Source organism: Actinia tenebrosa, unplaced genomic scaffold, assembly GCF_029948245.1.
Source record: "Actinia tenebrosa isolate PJP-AT-01 unplaced genomic scaffold, QUT_ActTen_1.0 PGA_scaffold1__47_contigs__length_23844297, whole genome shotgun sequence".
NCBI classification, from domain to species: domain Eukaryota; kingdom Metazoa; phylum Cnidaria; class Anthozoa; order Actiniaria; family Actiniidae; genus Actinia; species Actinia tenebrosa.
Genome location: NW_028292578.1, coordinates 9,264,805 through 9,284,754, shown reverse-complemented (window position 1 = coordinate 9,284,754; position 19,950 = coordinate 9,264,805). Strand labels below are relative to the sequence as shown.

Sequence of the window (19,950 nt, the reverse complement as noted above, 5' to 3'; positions counted from 1 at the left end):
GTTTCACTTAGACTTTGTAACTTGGAATATTTTTGAGAATAGAAATACAAAATCTGTACTAATTTCTTAACGATTTGGAGCTATTTTGAGCCGTTGATCGGCTAGAAATTAGTACAGACCAAGATAAAGAGCAGGAAAGAACGGGATATCGTGAAAAGTTAGTAGCATTTATTTTACTACTGATTTTCAAAAATATTCCACATTACAAACTCTTAGTAAAACCCCCTCACAAAAGCAGAGCCTGGGCTACCTGTGGTATTAGAAACATCCTTTACAAATTGATTGAGTTCTAGGATCTTGTTTATTGATGCAAAGACATCTTGAGCAACTCAAAACGAGGACACATATACACATACAATATTTACAAATTCCAAAAAAGTGATTTTGTGTCGAGTTGCTGTTTCCTTACTTTTTGTATAAACTTCATCTCTCTATGTACAAAGAATTCTTCAATGGTTCGTACTTTAATATGTCTTGCCAAACTGCTCAAAGATTGGAATAGGCGATACGACAGACTCGAAGCGCTATGGAAAAAGAATCGTTCTAAATTAATACTGGTACACTGACACTTTGGCAAATAAGAGCTCTCCGTTTTCGTTCCTTCTGGCCGACAAATAAATAATTTTTGACATTAAAAGTAGAAATGGTTGAGTAATTCTAAACAGAAAAGCTATTTTGGTTCATACTAACAAAGTTCCTTTGAATTTGGCGGGAATTTTCGCGCGCGCATAAGAGACACATGCCCCTTTCCCAACTCTGAGACTCAGTCGCTACACCACTGAACCGAAATCTACGTCTAATCGATAGCTCTTCATCGCTATGTCGAATTTTCATTTAGGATTTCCCGGGTGATATTTTAGGGTGTGCGGCTGTTGTTTTTATTAAACCAATGATAAGCAGAAAGGAATGCGTTTACTCACCTGGCTCGAAATGTGCCTCTGTTTGCTCTCTTCTCTAAAGTGTTTGGTACCGTACGGCAAGCTAAATATAACCATAAAAAAATTCAATACAACTACTATGACTAGTTGCTAATGAAAATAAACTACTGAGAACTTTTTTGTCATAAAACATTCCATACAGCTACTATGACTTGTTGCTATAATGAAAATAAAATATTGGAGGACTTTTTTCTTAAAGAGTCCGTTTACATCGTGAAGGTATAGGGTGATCTCCTTTTAATGGAACTAGTTCTTTTTAAATAATATTCCCCGAGGAAAGAAAACCAAAGATTTTCCACTGGCACTAGAGTCACTCTATATATTTAGTCTATGTAACTGCGTTAAAACTCCGTTCAACTTGCAATAGCGGTCTAGTGAGGAGCAGACGCTGTGCCGTTAATCTTAGTGCCGGGGATCCCAAAGTTAGCTAGCCATAAAGAAACATGGCAAATACGAGTTATCTAATCAATACACCGTTTTCTCAAGGTTGCGTGCGCATCCAAATTTAAGGCACTTGAAGGGCCACGATACCAGAACACGAGTATTATCATGCATTGCTATCATATTTGTTTTGATAAGAATTCATAAAATCGACTGTTCACTTCTTTGAATATAAAATTGTCTTCTCAATCTTGCTGAATTTTTGTTTTTCAGTTTTGTGGCCCGTCAAGTTGGATGCCACGCAACCTTGAGAAAACGGTCTATTCACTTGTAAAAGTAAAAGTTAGTGGTGTTGACCATTTTTTCCTACCTTCCATAAGCCGAGGTTGTGTGTAGAAGAGGATCATACGGGCGTTGTCTATGGGTGAATGGTACGAATCTGACAAAAGAAATAGCAGGCAAAATAGACTAAGCATACATTCAAAAGAAAAGGGTATCTATTGAGGATGCTTTGAAATTTTGCTTAAATCATATAAATTACCACTCGCTATTGCTACTCGCTAATCGAGATAACACATGGAAATCGGGCAATACACTGCCGTCAATCAGGGTATGTAAAGGTAGCAAACAATTTATTTCATTGTCGGCAATTTATTGCCTTATTTCCCTGTTGCGACTCTTGTATCGATCAGCGGATAGCAATGAAAAAAGTGGTAAAGTTACTACAACAAACATTACTTACTTATCATCGATGACTCTTGTTACCCATTCTTTGGCTTTCATTTCCATTCTAAACAGAACAGGAAAAAGTATTCATTAATCAATTAAACTGATTCGGTTTAGTACAGGCACTGGCACAGTCACGGTGCAGAATTGATCAGCCTGCGTAGTGTCCTCCCCTTCTTCCTCCCCTCCCCCTCTCCAAAGCGCCGCTATACCGCAGGCTAAAAATTGACGACCATATTTCTGCCATGTATGGTTTTCGCAATTTACGATGCTTTTCGATAACCAGGGCTGATTTCACATGACTATGAATTGGCACAGCACGGTATTGACGAAACCCTTTGAACCAATCACAGCGCGCAAGTTTCCAGCTCAGCCAATAAAAACACTAAGACATGATATCGTTACAATCACGACAAGGCACGATGCACCATAATTTTTTCAAAGTTATAGAATCGGTCTAGCGTGAGTTTCCGATCATGAATGTCAGTCTGAATAACTACTGTGCGCAATGATCTGCAATACGTAAATTATACCAACCTGGTCTGTTCTGCAGAATCATACGAGGTTGCTACTCGAAGACTGGGATTTAGTGACTTATGGCGCTGCTTCCACACTTCATTGGGGTTACGGAAAGGTCCCTGAAATTTATCAAAAAAAAAAAAACGGATCCCGCTTTATTGATATCGAACAAATTGAGATCCCGAATCTTGGGCCTCTACCCTACCCTGTATCGAAAACTGCTACCAAAAATAAAAATAAAGTTAAAGAGTAGATGTGTTATGAGTGAGAACAACGTGAAAACGCATGTGGGTACACCATAGTCATTCTTTAAATCACTGCAACCGCAACTCTGTGACATGATTTTGATGAATCAAATGTAAGCTATTTCAACGTGTACTGGCTGTATGTCGAGGCCCGTTGCCAGTGGTGGTGCCAAGGTGCAAACAAACCCTCACCCCCTCCCCTTTACAATGACAAAAACAAACCCCTTTTCTGAAATCCTGGTGACGGGCCTGAGTCACTGTTATTTCAGAGTTTCTCACTTAAACAAAGGACGCTTTACTACCGATATTACAAACCTGAACTTTATCAGCATTGATTGGTGGGAGAACTTTATATTTCATGCTTTCTTGAGCACTAACACTTTCACGGTCATCAAAAGTTTCAAATTTTTTTGTACGTAGTCTAGCACTCAAGACACCGCGAGTTTTTGGAGTCAGAGGACGTACTTCTCGGAGTTCCAATTCTTTTTGGGATGGTCCTGTAATGGGGGAGTAATATATTCCTGGAATTTGATGCGTACTGATTAGGAAATGGGTTTTTTCGGCTTCTAACTCTCTTGCAGCCTGAAACGAAAGAAAATTTTCAAAATGAATAAATGAAAATTGAATGAATTAAAGCTTTCAGATCAGCCTCATGCAAAACTTTATTTTACTTGATGTACAAACCTTGTGTTTCATTTGTGCTTTCAGTTCCATCTCTTTAGATGTAGAAAGGGCAAGTTCATTGAGTTCCTTTCTGGAGGAAAAAACAACAAAAAGTGAAATAAATCCCGTTTGTGTACATGCTATTGTATACTTCACGGTTCCTTCCAATCCAGCACTAGTACATGCATAGGTTTCTTAAAAGCATTCATAAAAGTATGACAGGTGCTGAATCTCATTCCAATTTCAAGATCCCCAACAAAATAGAACGAAAAGCTGAAGGTCATAGCATGTTCTGATATATAGAGTATAAGTATTGCAAACAAAAAGACATCACAGAGCCTAGCCACAAGCTAACTGAGGGCTTTTTCAAGGCATGTTAGCATCATTTCAAAAACAAAAATTAATAGTGCTTACAAATATTTTTTCAAAAATTTTTGAAATCATACCAATTATACCAACCATTATATGATCAGTAATGTGTGTGAACTAGAGCAACACCACAGGGAACCCAGCTATATTTTCTTTTGCTTCTTTTAGAAAAGTAACTTTGCTCGTTGTGGGTTTCCTGTGGGTTTTCGATGCTGTAAACTGTTAGCTGATTAAATTCAAATCAATAACTGTTGGTAATGCACTCTCTAGTAAACACTCACTAGAAAATGTGTTACACACCACAGGCAACCCATAAGAAACAAAACACCAATGGTTATTGATTTGAATTCAAAATTCAAGAATCGGCTATCAGTTTACAGTGCTGATCTGATTACAGCGCAGATCTGATTACAGCTTATGTAATAGGAAACCGATCACTATGCAGGAAACCCACAAAGAGCGAAGTTACTTTTCTAAAAGATGCAAAAAAATATAGCCAGGTTCCCTGTGGCAACACAAGGTATTTTGCATGGTTTGCCACTCAACTAGCACAAATTTATTTATAGTGTAAATGAGTGCAACAAGTCTTTACTTACCTTACTAGTTCATTTTTAACAGCCAGTCCCTCAAGGAAAGCCTTTCTACTATAGAAATTATGAATATATTTTCTTGTGTAGTATCCTATAAATAAAGCATGATAAAAGGTGATAAGTCAATAGTAGTGGAATCTCTGGAACCATAATTCATCCAAAGTAACCCAGCAAAGTTAAAGATTTCAGTCTCCTCAACATCCTCCTTGCCTAATTTTTCTTATTATTATCAGAAATAATAGATAATTCATAAAAAATAAAGGTGAGAAATCTTACCTCTCCACACTTTTTGAATCTGTAGAAGAAATGAATAGACAGGACATTTCAGAAAAAAACGTAAAAATTAAATATTTCCAAAAGCTGAAATAAATTTTAGAGTATTCTAACCTTTGTAGCTTGTGAATTATAGTACTTGATCCTCATTCGAGCTACATGCTCCTGGAATTATGAAATAAGAGGAAATTACTAAAAAAAACTTTTAGATAAATTTTGCTTTCTAAATTTTGCTTTCTAAATTGGTTGGTGGTGCCATGCTTTATGAGGGCACACAAATGTTACATCTGCATGCAATTCTAAAATCCTAGTTTATCAGTGAAATGAAAGTTATTCTAATTTCAAGAGTTCCTTCTAAATACTACTTCTGGTCATACCAATATGGAAATTAAGTTTATCTTATGTAACATATATACATGTACTTATTGAAAAATGTTTTTGCTGCGCGTACAATTATAAAGCACTTGAGGATTGGCAGAACACTTGAGAAGTAAGAAGTGTTTAAATTGTTTTGCTAAACCAAACATTTCCAACACTTTTCAAGCACACACCAGGTATACTTTTCTTTAATTTCATGATTTTAAAGGCAAGTCCACAGAATGCAACATTGCATGCAACATTGAGTAGGATCGTTTTCTACAACATCTGTGCATAGCTTAAAACAGGGACAGCAAAGGGGATGGGGCAGGGGGGGGGGGCAAACTCCCTCACTTTTTTCTTTTTTCTCCTTTTCCTATACTTGTCTCTTATGTTTTCCAATCTGAGCCCCCACTTTTCCCATACTAGTCTCAATCTTGGCCCCCCCCCCCCCCCCTTTAGGGTGCTATAGATAAAACTAGATAACGTTTCTTACTTTGACAAGGTGTCTATAAATCTCTCTTCCCTTGAAACCTCTAAAGTGCTTTTGAATGGTTCTTGCACAAGAATTTAAAAACCTGTAATAGAATACACTACATTAGAAAGAATTGCATTCATCAGCCATAAATGTACCATAGTTTAACAAGCTTACCAATGTTAATTAACCAATATGAATTAAGGATGTCTTTTCCCAGATGATACCAAATCTTATTAATTCAGTATCATTCAAAAAATGCTGGATCTTTCCTTGCATACTTTTTATCTAGGAATGTTGAGATATTTCTAGTGGTAGGAAACCAAACATCTACCCCCCCCCTCCTCTCAACGCGGGTAGGGGTAAAGATTATATATACGCTCTGTACTTGTTGGCATTCTGTGGACAGGAATAAGTGCGAGCAAACATGTTCAAATACACACCTGATGTATGCCCTGACTCGAACAGCTCTAAACCAACTCTGAATACGTACGGCAGCTTCATATTCACGGGTCCTTTGATCTTCAGCCTCACTAGAGAACGAAATACGAAGGATGGTCACAAAATTATAGACGCCATGAACAAAGGAATAAATTGAATTTTCTTAAATCATTTTGTTACTATGAAAGTATCAGTTCAGCTTTGCACGTAATATTGCTTTATGAATGTTGAGTCAACCCTCAAATAAGTTTTTTCTTTACTAGTAAAAGTAAAGTCTTATCTTTTTCTACATTTAGAAGGTGAAATTTCAGCGTTGCTTCCAGCCAAGGAAGCCTTCCAAAATTAACTGTAAATTAACCCTCGGTAAAGTATTTGAAAAAAATCATTTTTTCGAATATTAAGACGTAAGAAGAATAACCAAGCATCTATCTATAAAGCAGGTTGTTCAAATAAATTGTACCTGCAATCTTCGAACAGTTTATTCACTATATCTCGTCTTCGTCCCATCAACTCCACGAAGGTCGCCATTTTGTGATGCTGTGTTCTTCAAGTAGTCATGGCAACGAAGATCTTATCCACTGGTCTAGTCACCAGTCTTCTCTCAACAATACGAAGAGAAAACCCAAAACACAGGCAACCCAAGCTCACTACATTTATAAGAGTACGTATGGGGATTTAGAATATATGCCGTATTTTATTTGGAAAAACGTGAATAAAAGTTTGTCGACTTACCTGTTGTGTCAATTTGTTTATTTTGAACTCCTTCATGCAGTTTCAGCTAGTTTTGAAGGGTATTTATGGAAAAAAAATTAAATACCCTTCAAAACTAGCTATGCCGAAGTCGACAAACGTTTTTCCAAATAAAATACGGCATATTCTTAATCCCCATACATTCTCTTATAAATGTAGTGAGCTTGGGTTGCCTGTCCCAAATCCTCCAAATTATACTCCCGATTTCCACCTTCTCATAATTAATTTTCTTCTACTTATGTTATATATCTTAGCTAGAGACCATAAAGTCCCTTATGGTCTATTAATTTTAGCTACAGATAATTTAATTCTTGGTTTCATGATTTTTATTTTGAGAAAGTCAAGTTCCTGAGGAAGTTAAAACTTATAGCGGTGAAGTCATTGAATCCGTCGGTAGGAAGTTAATATCGTCAGAGCAAGTGAAGAGGCGTAATTTTGTCAGCCCCCATCACCAATAGAAAATAATTAACACTGTCCTCAAATTTATTGAAGGTTTGATCATTTGGCATTTCTTTAGCGGATTTAATTTCTACCCAGCCAATCCCCTCTCCCTAAAATGAGATTCCTAGATCCGAAGTTGTTCATTTGTGTGGCATGCTTTAAATTTCTATTTATACTTTATTTAGTTTTTTTTTTAAACTGATAAAGTATGTATGTATGTTTATGTATGTATGTATGGATTTCTCATTAGCCTGAGTGTAAAAAACTAGATAGTGATGTAAAACTACTGGGGAGAGAGGATTGGATGTCGTGAATATTTCGTAACCAGGCAATATACAAACTTATCTCCTACGCAGCCGCTATTAGTAAATGACATTTTATTGGTATTTATAGAAAAAAAAAAAACATCTTTTTATTGGAGGAAGGCTGATCTATTATTACCCTGCTTTTTATTTGCAAATTGACGGAAATAAGAATATGCTTGAACATGAAAAGCAAATATGTTAATATATATATTTTTAATTTCGTGATGTCACAGCATGTTCTAGAACATCGGAGAATGCGTATAGGTTCGACCTCTCCTCGCCCCTTCTCCGTCACGTACTCGGCTAATCGTGTGTTAATCGTGTGTTACACAATCTATCGACGTACAATCGATTGACTTTTTGATTGGCTACTAGTGACATCATTGCGTGAGGCTATAAATACACTGTAATGTCTGTTGATCTGTTCAGAATGCAGGTTTGTTTTGTTTTCAATTTATTACGCTGATCTAGTGGAAGATTTACCCCTAGCCATAAAACACATAGGAATTGCGAAGAAAAAAAGTTGAAACTTTTCGCTTTAAAGGCAAAGGAATACAACTCAATATATCTTACTTTACTTTTGGTTGTTCTCTACTAGGATCATCTAGGCAAAACAGTTTCGACTGCTGCCTGTTGGAAAACACTGGAAGAGAATATCAACCGATTTCCTATATCTTTATTTTGTCTTTATCATTCCTTCTGATGCCTGGTCTTCTGTCTGAGTCAAGTGCGGAGCAAGCAGTGGCAGAAATGAATTCGAAATACGCCATTCTTTCTTCTGATGAAGTCGCTGAGAGAATCCTGGCAAATGAAAGCAGAACACTTCTAATTGACTGTAGATCTCTTTTCGCATTCACTACTGTACATATTAAAGGAGCTATTCATGTAAACTGCTCTTCTATCGGTCGTAAAAGACTCCTACAAGGAAAAACGAAACTTAAAGATTTAATATCGTCGAAAGAAGGAAAGGAAAAATACATTAGTAGCTCGATACAGAGCTTCATTGTTTACGACGACCTAACCAGTACCGAAGACTTCACGTCATCAAAGTCGGCCATTTGTATTGTCTTACAAACACTTTCGAAAGAAGGAAAGGATATATCATTTTTGAAAGGTGAGAATCACGCTATTTACTATTTCAATTTTTTCTTTTTTTCTTTTTTGTAATTTTATATGTGTGAACATGTGTGTTTTATGATTTTGTTTGAACGCGTGTTAACGCACGGCTGAACGTGCGCGTGTGCAACGTGACAAGCATCGGATGTGACTGAACGAATGTCACTGCAGTGTTCCCGCCAGCACAGATAATCATAAAGGTTATGACTTTAGAATTCAAAAACAACTTATTTGGAAACCATAGTAATACTCGGAGTCCACTCGGCCCCCTTTTTTCGTGTGGAATGATGGGAAATTAAAAACTATATTGCCGACTTCAGAAACTTCTTTCTTAGATGTTCCACAAGTTTTTCAATGAATTCATCATTTGTTTGGCATTCCTTTTTTTCTGCTGACTCAGCCTCCCCCCAGATTTATGACGTAAACTCCATTAGCTTTCAAGATCAATAATCTTGCGGTGGGCTGAGTCAGCATGGAATCAAGAATTACGCAAGAATTGCGCAGGCATTGCGTTGTTCACAATCATATAGTCTCATCGAAGAATTGGTAAGAACTAAACTGATCCATTAAAAAATATGTGCATGAGGAGCGCGCCTAGCCAGGATACGTTCATGAATTTTTAATTGCTTTCTTTTTCTACCCACCATCGGGGCATTATCTTTTCGTAGTAAATATATTCGTCTGGGGGGGGGGGGGGGGTATTCGTCTGGGGGGGGGGGGGGAGGCGTTGGCACACAATATCAAGGAAGTCTGTCTCCATGTGAATATCTATGAAGATGGAAACATCTGAAAACACAACCTGAGAGATAGTCCGACGTAAAGTTGATTGATAACTGGTTCTACGATCAAAATCATTTCCCTTTTTGGCAGCTCTGGTTTAAATTCCACCAAAACTCAATTTTATGCCGCTTGAAAAACGTATTAAGTTGCACTAGTCTGGATTAAGACCGTTCTTTCCCCTTCGTCGCAGAATAGTTACAGAAAGGTTATGAAGAGTGAAACAATATCAAAGGAAGGCTTACTTAAAATAGCAGTCAATTCAGTGCTAACAGATGGCTGAGAATCTTTGTGATAGGTCAATGCTATTAGTCTGCTTGTTTCCTACAACCAAGAGATGCGGGGGAGGGGTCTGTGCATACGATTTAACTAAGAAGTTTTTAAAATTATTATATACAGTCAGTCAGTAATGATACCAATAGCCATGAATGTTTTGTGAATGACACCATGAATTTTCGTCTTTCTATGCTTGACTGTTCAAGCAACCTTACTTAATCACCCCTTTCAAAAAATATTTGAGTAAAATCCCTACTTCAGAACTCGAGCTCGCATATCACAAATTCCTTAGAAAATAAAATTTGTAACTAAGTTTAGAAAAGTCTTCCAAATTTATATTTTAAATTTAGTCCAAATCTAGCTAAAAGGCAACGGGGTTCAAAAAAGTAAAGATAACTGACGAACAAAGTCATCGGTTAATTTAGCTGTGACGGATCAAGGGTTCGCTAATTGGGTTAATTGGAGCGATTCTGAACAAACTATTAAGTAAGTCATGTTTAAACAGGTAACGATAATAATGTTAGAAATTGAGGCTGTATTGAAAAAAAAGTTTCTCATTAATAGACACTTGCCGGCGGCATCATCGAACATCACAATGAATTACAATTGGCGCACAGCTGTTCAGTAATTTTTGGTGAAATTTGTGAAGTGACTTTTGTCGCCCTAAAACGGTTATCAATGAAAATTAAGGTTAATTAATCTTCCTTATAAACAATTACTATTTAAAAAACTTTTGAATGGTTTCTTTATTAGTATATTTTATTTTTTTATTCAGCACAATAAATACGTCGGTTAACAATTTGTATTAAAAATTTCGGGAGTAAGGATTAGAATACTAACAAAGATGTCCTGATAAGGTTTTGGACGATTCGTTCATCATTGTGTGCTTCACTGGACTGCATACAATGTTCAAGGCTTCAAATTATTCAGCGATAAGGGTCTGCTCAGCTCACTGGTCTGCAAACCCATTACAACACTGACATTACCCATATTTTTAGAGGCTATAAACGTTTAGGTTCATTTGTGGAACTGAACTGTGGTAAAGGGATCACTGGAGATTGATACACCTTAACCCGACCACAGCAACCATGGCTTGTAGAGTCGTATCCCTTCCTCCTCTAAAACTACGACCTTTAGGTAAACTTCCTAATTATTTTGTTTTTCTTAATAATAACGAGTATATTTTTTGTCGTATTTTACCAAAGCGTCATTTCGTTGCTGTAGAAGGCGCATGTCAGTGCCATCAAATTTTTAAATTTTTTTTCGTTGATCTGTTTGACAAAAAAACTCTGAGATATACATGAATTAATATAATCTTTCAGAAGAAGTTTAGCTATTTTTTATGCTTAATATTCGAAATTACTGTAATACGATAGCTATACCAACTGCAAAAGATCCGTAGCCAGCCTGTGCAGTGACTTTGTTTTGGTTTTGTGATTTTACGGTTCTGGATCATGGAACAGTTTTCCTGAGGTCAAACGTTTGCCATTACGGTTTTGGAAACTAACATAATGTAGCTCGATTTGTTTCAGCACTTAATACTCGGCCGCAACAGAACCGCATAATTGTTGATAGTATTTTGTATAATTGTACATGTCAATTAATAGTATATTCGGGGTGGACATACCCTTTAATGCATGTGGTAAACATATCTTGGCAAAGATTAGATGAAATTTGTAACAGCTTCAGCTTTGAGCGATCCTTGAAGGAGTTCCTGCGTATTTTTCAATCAAAACAAAAAATCATCTTCATCGAGAATAAGAGAGACCGCGCTTTTTGAGAAACAGCTCTGATTTTCTTATAATTGCCAGTCCTAGTTTTTCTGTCCAGTGAGTAAGGTGTCGAAAAAAGTGTTTTCGTTTCGTTTGCTGCAAATTGTTTGCAATAAATTGTTTGCAACAAATTGTTTGTTTTGATTTCATTCCCCCATTTCCTTTACTAGTTTTTTCATGGTTTTATCAATTTCTTCTTTGCACGGTTACCAGTTAGGGCTTTTCGACTTTGGATATTCTTTTTCGGTTCATCGATGCAATGGCAAATTGTGTTCAAGACCCAAGTCATCGTTTAATTGTTGTGAACTCCATTTCAAATTGTTTACTCAACATCTCGCACCAAATGAAAGCCGTGTATTAATAAATCTTGATATCTTTACTTGTTTTCTCCAAAGAACGGCTAGAACCGAAAGAAACATTATTTACTGAATGCAAAAAAAAAAAAAAAAAAAAGAAATGAAAGAAAGAGAAAAAAGCTGTATTTCGTCTTCCCAAAGAAAATTGACCTTTTGATCATCGGAAGAACTAGATGCGATCCGATTGAGAACAAAATTATTTTAAAAAAGTGATAAGATGAAAGACTAAGAATCAGTAAAGTTTGCGAGTCCTCCACAATAATTGAAAAGTTTGTAGCAGGTGTTTGACTCAAAATCACTGGTGCACATCCAAAAAATAATTGCTTCAATCATTATTGTCTGTAATATGTGAAGTCATAATTAAGTAATGTTTTTGTTGTTCCATCAACTTATGATCTCATGTCGAAATGGCTGTTTCCACACAGCGCGTTTACAAGGATTTTTCAAAATCAAGTCGTTTTTATGGATTTAAGACTGGAAATGTTCCGAGTGCATTATTCAAAATTGCACCAGGAAGGATTTCTTACAACGGGTAAAATTGTTGCAAATTTGTTTGTTTGTCTCAGCTACACACTTCAATTGATTTTACTGATGTTCGGATATGAAAAAGATGTCAAGTGCATATTCGTTGTCGGCCAGTCTGTTTGTCTACTTGCAATCTTTACAACACGTAAATGTTCCCTTGTTTAACTGATGCCCTCAAAGTCAATATTACTTCCTGCCACAAACAACGAGCGGTGATTCCACAAAAAGATAGGATGTACCATTTTGTTGCCAGTCCCAGTATCTTACGTCAATGTTTCTCTGTCCGCATTAAAAGTTGCAAGACAAGTTACAAGGCTTTGGGATCATGAAAACCCTAAGGATTAAAGTACTGAAATGTTCAAAGTATTCTTCTTCTTTGTGGTACCATTGTAAAAGTTGTTACCAACTTTCATCGCTGATTCTTGTGTTTACATTCGGTACCCGCAAAAAGACAGCCCATCTTGATTGATAACTTTAAAGCATTTGTCTCGCCTCTTGGTGGTTTGTTTTACAATTCCTATGCTCAATATTTTACCGTCTGTGTAGTTTAGTCATATTCTTGCTAGAATCAGGGAAGTCGAAGGATATCATCTTGTCAGTGTGTGCCCTCTTTTTCGTTGTATTATCAAACATGGAAACACTTCGTGTCAGTCTTCAAAATAAACTAAACTGCATGCACCTTTAGCTGCTTTAGCTGCTTGAACTTATTAGTTAATCCCTTACCTGCGGTTATTGTGAAGCATGCACATATCATACAAGACATGTGAAACAAGGCTCGTTTCCCTGTGATATTTTATTAACCAATAGCTATCTATTTTCAGGTGGCTTGAAGGAATTTTGTAAAAACTACGAAAGCCTTTGTGAAAATGCGTCTTCAAGAGCCTGCGACGTTGTAACGCCCTCAAACGACTTCACACTAACCGCGACAGAACGTTGTGAACCACGCCCTCGTGGTCCTCCAGCGTCGGCCATTTTACCATTTCTGTACCTCGGCAGCGAGGAGGGAGCGGCAGATGAAGAGCTGATTGACAGACTAGCAATTACGTTCATACTCAACATCACCGAAATGTGTCCGAACTTTTTCAGTCATCGGCCAGACATGCACTACAAGCAAATCAAAATCAACGATTCTTACCAAGAAGATATTGGAAAACACTTTGAGGAGGCTATACGTTTCATAGGTAAGATCACAGGTTATACACTAGTAGCATGTCAACAGCCTTTAGCTGCCTTTTACACTAGGCAAATGCAACTTGAAATAGGACTTCCAATGGGCTATCACAAATAAGACACTGATTATACCTAGCCCCCTCAACATGCCTCAGCTGCAGAGAGTCTTCAACCTGTGCATTAAGTGCAGCCTTACTTCGTGGAAAAATGCACTAAAGACACTTTATTCTTGTCCCAAAAATGCTTTTATATGTTTCATCGTTAAAGTTTAATTTTTTATGTTTAGACGAAGCTCGTGCGAACGGGAATCGAGTCTTGGTCCACTGTCACGCTGGAGTGTCACGCTCTGCAACAGTAGCAGTAGCTTACGTGATGAAACATCTGGGACTATCCCTCAACGACGCCTACAACTTGGTAAAAGAAAAGCGACCGTCCATCTCACCGAACCTGAATTTCATGGGACATCTTCTCAAGTACGAGAAAAACAGAAAAATGCTGAATGAACGAGGATGTCTCATGGTAATACGTGAACAAGGACATAACGAAGGAAAGCTTCTCAGTTTACTGAAGACAAAACTGGATACAACTGATGTTTCTACAGAGGACTTTGGGTCTTGCCTCTCATCACTTTTTACAAACTTGCATTGATATCCCAATTTGATTGATTGGAAATCTGTGGAAATAAGTGTAGCACGTACATGAAATTTTCCAAAAAGTTAATTAAGAAAAACATGACATAAAAGCAGAGCTGACACGTGCTCTGAGAATCACGTGAAATAAGACAAGACACGATAAGAAGCATGAGCCACATGTGTTTGTACATTTGATCCCAGTCCTAACTCGGACAAATTTACGTCTTATTGAAAACGCCTTTTGCCCTGTTATGACGCAATAAATGAAATAAAGGGACAAAGGCGAAGAGAGTTCACGGATCCGTTAAAGTGCTTTTGAGGTTAAAATACTCTAAAGAGCTATCATAATATGCTATTTGTAAAAAGAGTTTTCATTATCTTAGAATAGGGTAAGACTGAAGCGTTTGATAGACAGTAAGAGTGCTCTGTATCAGAGTGTTTGTACAACTTAGTATCATTAGACAATAACTATTAAGTTTGGCATGGATATAAATATTATGAAACGACAAAAAGTACATTCATACGTTATTGTTTAAAAAATCAAAATACAATTTATTGAACAAATCAAATTATATAATAAAATAACATTTGGAATGATGTGTCGTGTTCAGCTTGTAAATATAAATATTTTTTTATATTTTTAATTTTTTTTTTTCAACATGGTTGAGCGTGTGTGGGCGCTCAGTTGTTTGACAGATGGTGATTCTTTTATATACGTTATGCTCCGTAGGAGAGGACCAGGGTCCCCTTTCCCCGTTTCGTGGGCTTCTTAACTAAAGCTCAAAGTAATGTGCTGCAACGTCATTACCTTTTTATATCTAAATGTTTCACAAATACTAGAGAAAAAACGATAATTAAAAAAATTTAAAAAATCATCTTAGCAGCGGTTTTCCTGTGGTAAGAATGACGAGCTAGACTAAGTACTAGTATTGATCAGCGGTCATTTACAAATCAAGCATGCGTATTGCTCTGAACTGTTGGTATCCTAGCAACAGCAATAATATCAAAAGGAAAGTACAAAACGATAAGGTTGAGTTTACTGATTAACAGAATTTTTTGCATGTAAGAGTCGTTATTTTCCAGAAACCAAGACAAAATGAGCACCAGACAAGTTCTTCAAGGTATGTGTTATTTCTTGAATCAGATTAGAACACATTTTGTCAATTTTTGCCCGTTTTATTTGCCTAAACTTGGGTACCTTTGGTCTGTAGTATTCGAACAGTACCAAAAAGCCAGGACGACTTTCGTTCAGACTGTTGCTGACCTTTCCTCAAGACCACAGAACATAGAAACGCTACAAAATGCAGGTAAATGAAGCTATGTGTTTGCTCGATGTCGAACTGAGCGATCGGTGGTGGATAAATGCATTAAAAATATATAATGCTTATAAACTGTTTGTATAACTAAAGCACGTTGATAAAAAATAGGGCACAAACTATTTTATAACTTACCGTATATTACTGTGAGATTTGGTTAAAATTTAAGGCTCTGGTTCAATCTTGGGTTCCATTTGAAGCACTAGAAAATAGACTTTAATTAGATTAGAAAAAGAATATACATACATATATAACGAACTCTAATATTATGGCTTTCCATTCAGGTGTGATGTCTCTTCTAAGACCTCTACTGCTAGACATAGTACCAACCATTCAGCAGACCGCTGCTCTTGCTCTTGGTAGACTTGCTAACTACAATGATGATCTATCAGAAGCAGTAGTAAAAGCAGACATCTTGCCACAGCTTGTGTATTCACTGGCTGAACAAAATGTGAGTACTCTTAGATTCTTACCACATGAAAAAAAAAATGTTGAGACAAAGCTTCTGTGTTTCAATCTTCATTGAGAGCCAGCTAGAGTACCCTTGGATATAGAAAGCAATATATACATAATTTATAATCGATAAATAGTGATATAATATATAAGGAAACTTATAATGAAGCATTGCTCTGCCCACTTGTTCAAACTTGTAAAGATAAACAAACATGTATGTGAGGTGCTGGAATAATATTATCATCAATTTATCAATTAATTTTGTTACATTATCACAGAGATTTTACAAGAAGGCAGCTGCTTTTGTGTTGAGAGCTGTAGCTAAACACTCAGCCCAACACGCTCAGGTAAGTCAATACCTATCTTCAACTTAAATATCATCATAATAAAAAAAAAAATGTATCATATGACCAACCCCAAAGACTAAACATTATCCCTCGTTAGTAACCCAGCCAATAAGCCCTAGATATTATAACATGGCTCATATTTTCATGATAATTTTCGTATTGAATATTCATTGTTTATATTTAGGCTGTAGTAGACTGTGGTGCATTGGATGCCCTGGTAATCTGTCTAGAAGAATTTGATCCTGGTGTCAAAGAAGCAGCAGCCTGGGCATTGGGTTATATTGCAAGGCATAATGCAGGTCAGCAATAAGGTTCAGAAATACCAAAGTGCATTTTTCATTATTATTCATGTTGCATTACTATTTGTATACTTTTACATCATTGAGCTGTTATGATAATAATAATGTTGCTCTGTAGGCTTTTGTACTTATCCTTTCTTTGTGTGTTCTAGAATTATCACAAGCAGTCGTTGATGCTGGAGCAGTACCACTATTAGTGCTGTGCATCCAAGAACCAGAACTGTCACTCAAAAGGGTTGCATCATCTGCACTCAGTGACATCTGCAAACATTCACCAGAGGTATAGTAGAATTATTCATTTGTAAAATATCATGTATCATGCTTGATCATACAATCCTATGATAGGAAGAAAAGGTATTCTCAATTACTTACCATCATTTTGTTGTTGCTTACAGTTAGCACAGACAGTTGTTGATGCAGGAGCTATTGCTCATCTTGCACAAATGATCCTTAATCCTGATGCCAAACTCAAGGTTGGTTTTAGTATTAAAAGGGACAGCTACATATTATTCAACTTAGAATTAATACTCAACTTTCTGGTATATAATCAGTATTCAAATTGTGAGGAAACTGTCGGGGCAATGAAAGGTGAAGCTAGCTACTAGCTTGAATAGTTTCTTTCGACAAGACTGGTTTTAAAGAGGGTGGCATTAACCAAATGAGTAATATTAATCTTGTAATCCACAGAGACAAGTGTTTTCAGCCCTCAGCCAAATAGCCAAGCATTCTGTGGATCTTGCTGAAATGGTTGTTGAGGCAGAGATTTTCCCAGCTGTTTTGACTTGCTTGAAAGGTAACCAAACAATGCTTGATCAATGATCATTGTTTTAAACTAAAGTTATAACTTTATATTACAAATATAAGCTTTTTCTTATTATTATTGATTGTCTAATTTTATTCATGTGTATGTTACCTTACAGACAGCGATGAATATGTTTGCAAAAATGTTGCCACCCTTATCCGAGAAATAGCCAAACACACTCCAGAGGTGAGTTCGATTTCACTTACTCCAGCAGTCTTACAACATTGATAACTAAAGTATTGCATTTGCTGTTATTTAGCTAGCACAACTGATTGTCAATGCTGGAGGGGTTGCTGCCGTTGTGGACTATGTTGGTGAGCGACGTGGAAATGTACGCCTGCCAGGTATCATGATGCTGGGATATGTTGCTGCACATTCTGAAAACCTTGCCATGTCCGTCATAGTATCAAAGGTATGAATTCCAATCTTGAATAGTGACAGTTTATAGCCACAGGACACAGCCATTCCATGTCCAGGTGGTGCCCTTAACCATCAATCCTTTTCTGAATAAATTTTCCATAATTCTTTGAAGACTTTGTTTATTAGAATATGGTACTTGTTGATTTTGACAGGGTGTTGTTCAGCTGTCCATCGCAATAAGAGAGGAGCAGGAAGATCACATTCAGGTAAGCCATCATAATCTATTCCTCATTCGCCATTGGTCTGGGGAAATTAAAACAAAACTACTGACAGTAACATGCAACAATTCAAGGATGGACTTGAATATGATTTTGCAGGCAACCTTAAATGAAGCATCACATATATAAATTGCACTTAAATACATTTTAGTAGTATACGTTGAATCTGAAAGGCTGACAGCATAAGGATCTCATCATAAGGTCAAACACATGTGGCTTTCGAATGCAAAACCTTATATTCAGTCACTTCCATTTCACTTGCAGGCTGCTGGTGCATGGGCATTAGGACAGATTGGACGCCATACTCCAGAACATGCCAAAGCTGTTGCAGTTAGCAATGTATTACCTAAACTACTTGAATGCTATTTTAGAACAGACAGTTCTGAAGATCTACAGACTAAGGTAGGATAGTCAAACAATGATGTAATAGGTTTTACATTGATCCATTGATATAATGGTCACCTTGTAATAAGTGGCATGCTTTTGTCAAACAAGAAAGTTATTTTGGTAATGCTGTAAGCTAAACTATTAAAGGTCCCCAGTTGCCTTACTAGAGGTTAATTGGCTAATATTGCTATGATTTTTCATGTACAGTCAAAGAAAGCCCTCAAGAATATCCTTCAAAAGTGCACTCACCTTCCTGCGCTGGAACCTCTGTTGCACGATGCCCCACCTAATATCCTCAAACATGTTGTCGGACAGTTTGCTAAGGTGTTGCCACACGATGCTAAAGCCAGAAGGCTGTTTGTGACAAGTGGAGGACTAAAGAAAGTGCAAGAAATTAAGGCTGAGCCAGGCAGTGCTTTACATGAATACATCAATACTATCAACAACTGCTATCCAGAAGAAATTGTCAGGTATAGTTAGTAACATGTTTGTTCTCGCATCAATAACTCTTAATTTTAGATTTTCAGTGGTAGATTGCTTTTTGTGAACCTAGAGGCTAATACCTTACACCTTCGGCCTGGTGCACTAGTGACATAAGTTTTTTTTAGTTTACATGAGTGGGCTTATACTTATGTCGCCTTTGGAGGCGACCTTATGATTGACAGGTGTAATGCAGAGAGATCTTGATAATGGTTTATATATTAACCATTTGAAGATTTTCCTTTTATTACGTAGATGAATTCCCCTTCTACTGACATGCAGCACAGTGTTGCACCATATCTTACATGTGGTTCTGTTGGCAATTATTATATACGTCTATTGACGATTTATCTCAATTATTTTTTTGCAGATATTACTCTCCAGGATACTCAGAACGGCTGTTGGACCGTCTTGAACAATACCAACCAGTGGCCTAAATTACACCAACGACTATAATCTCTGATAGAGTTTTATTTAGATTATTTTTGTATAATATTCAAAGTTCTTATCTCTTGTGTATAAATGACTTTGGTTTGAAATGCTGTAAGGTATCAATCCATACCTTGCTCTGTCACTGTTATTAAAGACTTCTAATCATCTCTTTTGAAATTGTTCAATAACTAAAAGCATTTGAGCTACAGATTTTATACACCACTTTACTCAGCACTGTAAATATGTTTTGACTGTATATGTAATTTAATTAACAACACTGAGCTGCAATTACTATCATTTAGTTTGCTGTATGCAAATGCCAAGTATAATTATAAAGGCGTGAATAAAACTGTTGTCAAAAACCTTTCTAATAGTTGACAGATCACTAATATCAATCCTTTGAAGATACAAGTATCCTGTTTCTATTAGATCATAGTTAGTCTCCTGGGTAGATTTCTTGTGGACAGAAAACATGATGCACACACTAAATATCTGAAAAAATTTCTTCTAAAAACTTAAAATTATATGGGCCGAATGAAGTATGCATGGGTTATATTACAATGGCAAGTATTATTCAATACAAAGTATAAATACAGCATTTCTCCATACTTTAAAAAAGAATTAGGGTGCATGATGGGCCTAACAATGTCCACATAGGTTACACTCTGATGGCAAGTGTCGCAGACATCACTTACTCAA

At 36.6% G+C, this 19,950-nt stretch overlaps 3 protein-coding genes across 4 annotated transcripts; 2 read left to right on the top strand and 1 right to left on the bottom strand.

The window, feature by feature from the left end:
- Nucleotides 1-282: 282 nt before the first annotated feature.
- LOC116290068 (spermatogenesis-associated protein 17) lies at nt 283-6,755 on the bottom strand. Its single transcript, XM_031697050.2, has 13 exons — nt 6,438-6,755; nt 5,980-6,069; nt 5,558-5,639; nt 4,819-4,869; nt 4,708-4,726; nt 4,438-4,522; nt 3,494-3,563; nt 3,125-3,391; nt 2,583-2,683; nt 2,062-2,109; nt 1,690-1,758; nt 921-981; nt 283-524 (listed from the first exon to the last, which is right to left on the bottom strand). The coding sequence occupies exons 1-13, from the start codon at nt 6,503-6,505 to the stop codon at nt 465-467; spliced, it is 1,071 nt and encodes a 356-aa protein (XP_031552910.1). The 5' UTR covers nt 6,506-6,755; the 3' UTR covers nt 283-464.
- A 1,147-nt stretch (nt 6,756-7,902) lies between these two features.
- LOC116290030 (dual specificity protein phosphatase 10) lies at nt 7,903-14,694 on the top strand. 2 transcript variants are annotated; one of them, XM_031696997.2, is made up of 3 exons: nt 7,903-8,587; nt 13,117-13,476; nt 13,752-14,694. In XM_031696997.2, exons 1-3 carry the CDS (start codon nt 8,176-8,178, stop codon nt 14,111-14,113), a joined length of 1,134 nt encoding a protein of 377 aa, XP_031552857.2. In that variant the 5' UTR covers nt 7,903-8,175; the 3' UTR covers nt 14,114-14,694. The 2 variants fall into 2 exon arrangements, with proteins under 2 accessions (XP_031552857.2, XP_088888744.1); XM_089032618.1 differs by lacking the exon at nt 7,903-8,587 and adding an exon at nt 10,977-12,302.
- A 388-nt stretch (nt 14,695-15,082) lies between these two features.
- On the top strand, nt 15,083-19,613 carry LOC116290057 (sperm-associated antigen 6). Its single transcript, XM_031697040.2, has 14 exons — nt 15,083-15,218; nt 15,309-15,404; nt 15,698-15,864; nt 16,145-16,213; nt 16,398-16,512; nt 16,665-16,792; nt 16,908-16,985; nt 17,200-17,305; nt 17,433-17,500; nt 17,574-17,726; nt 17,887-17,940; nt 18,217-18,354; nt 18,547-18,809; nt 19,190-19,613. The coding sequence occupies exons 1-14, from the start codon at nt 15,194-15,196 to the stop codon at nt 19,254-19,256; spliced, it is 1,527 nt and encodes a 508-aa protein (XP_031552900.1). The 5' UTR covers nt 15,083-15,193; the 3' UTR covers nt 19,257-19,613.
- Nucleotides 19,614-19,950: the final 337 nt, after the last annotated feature.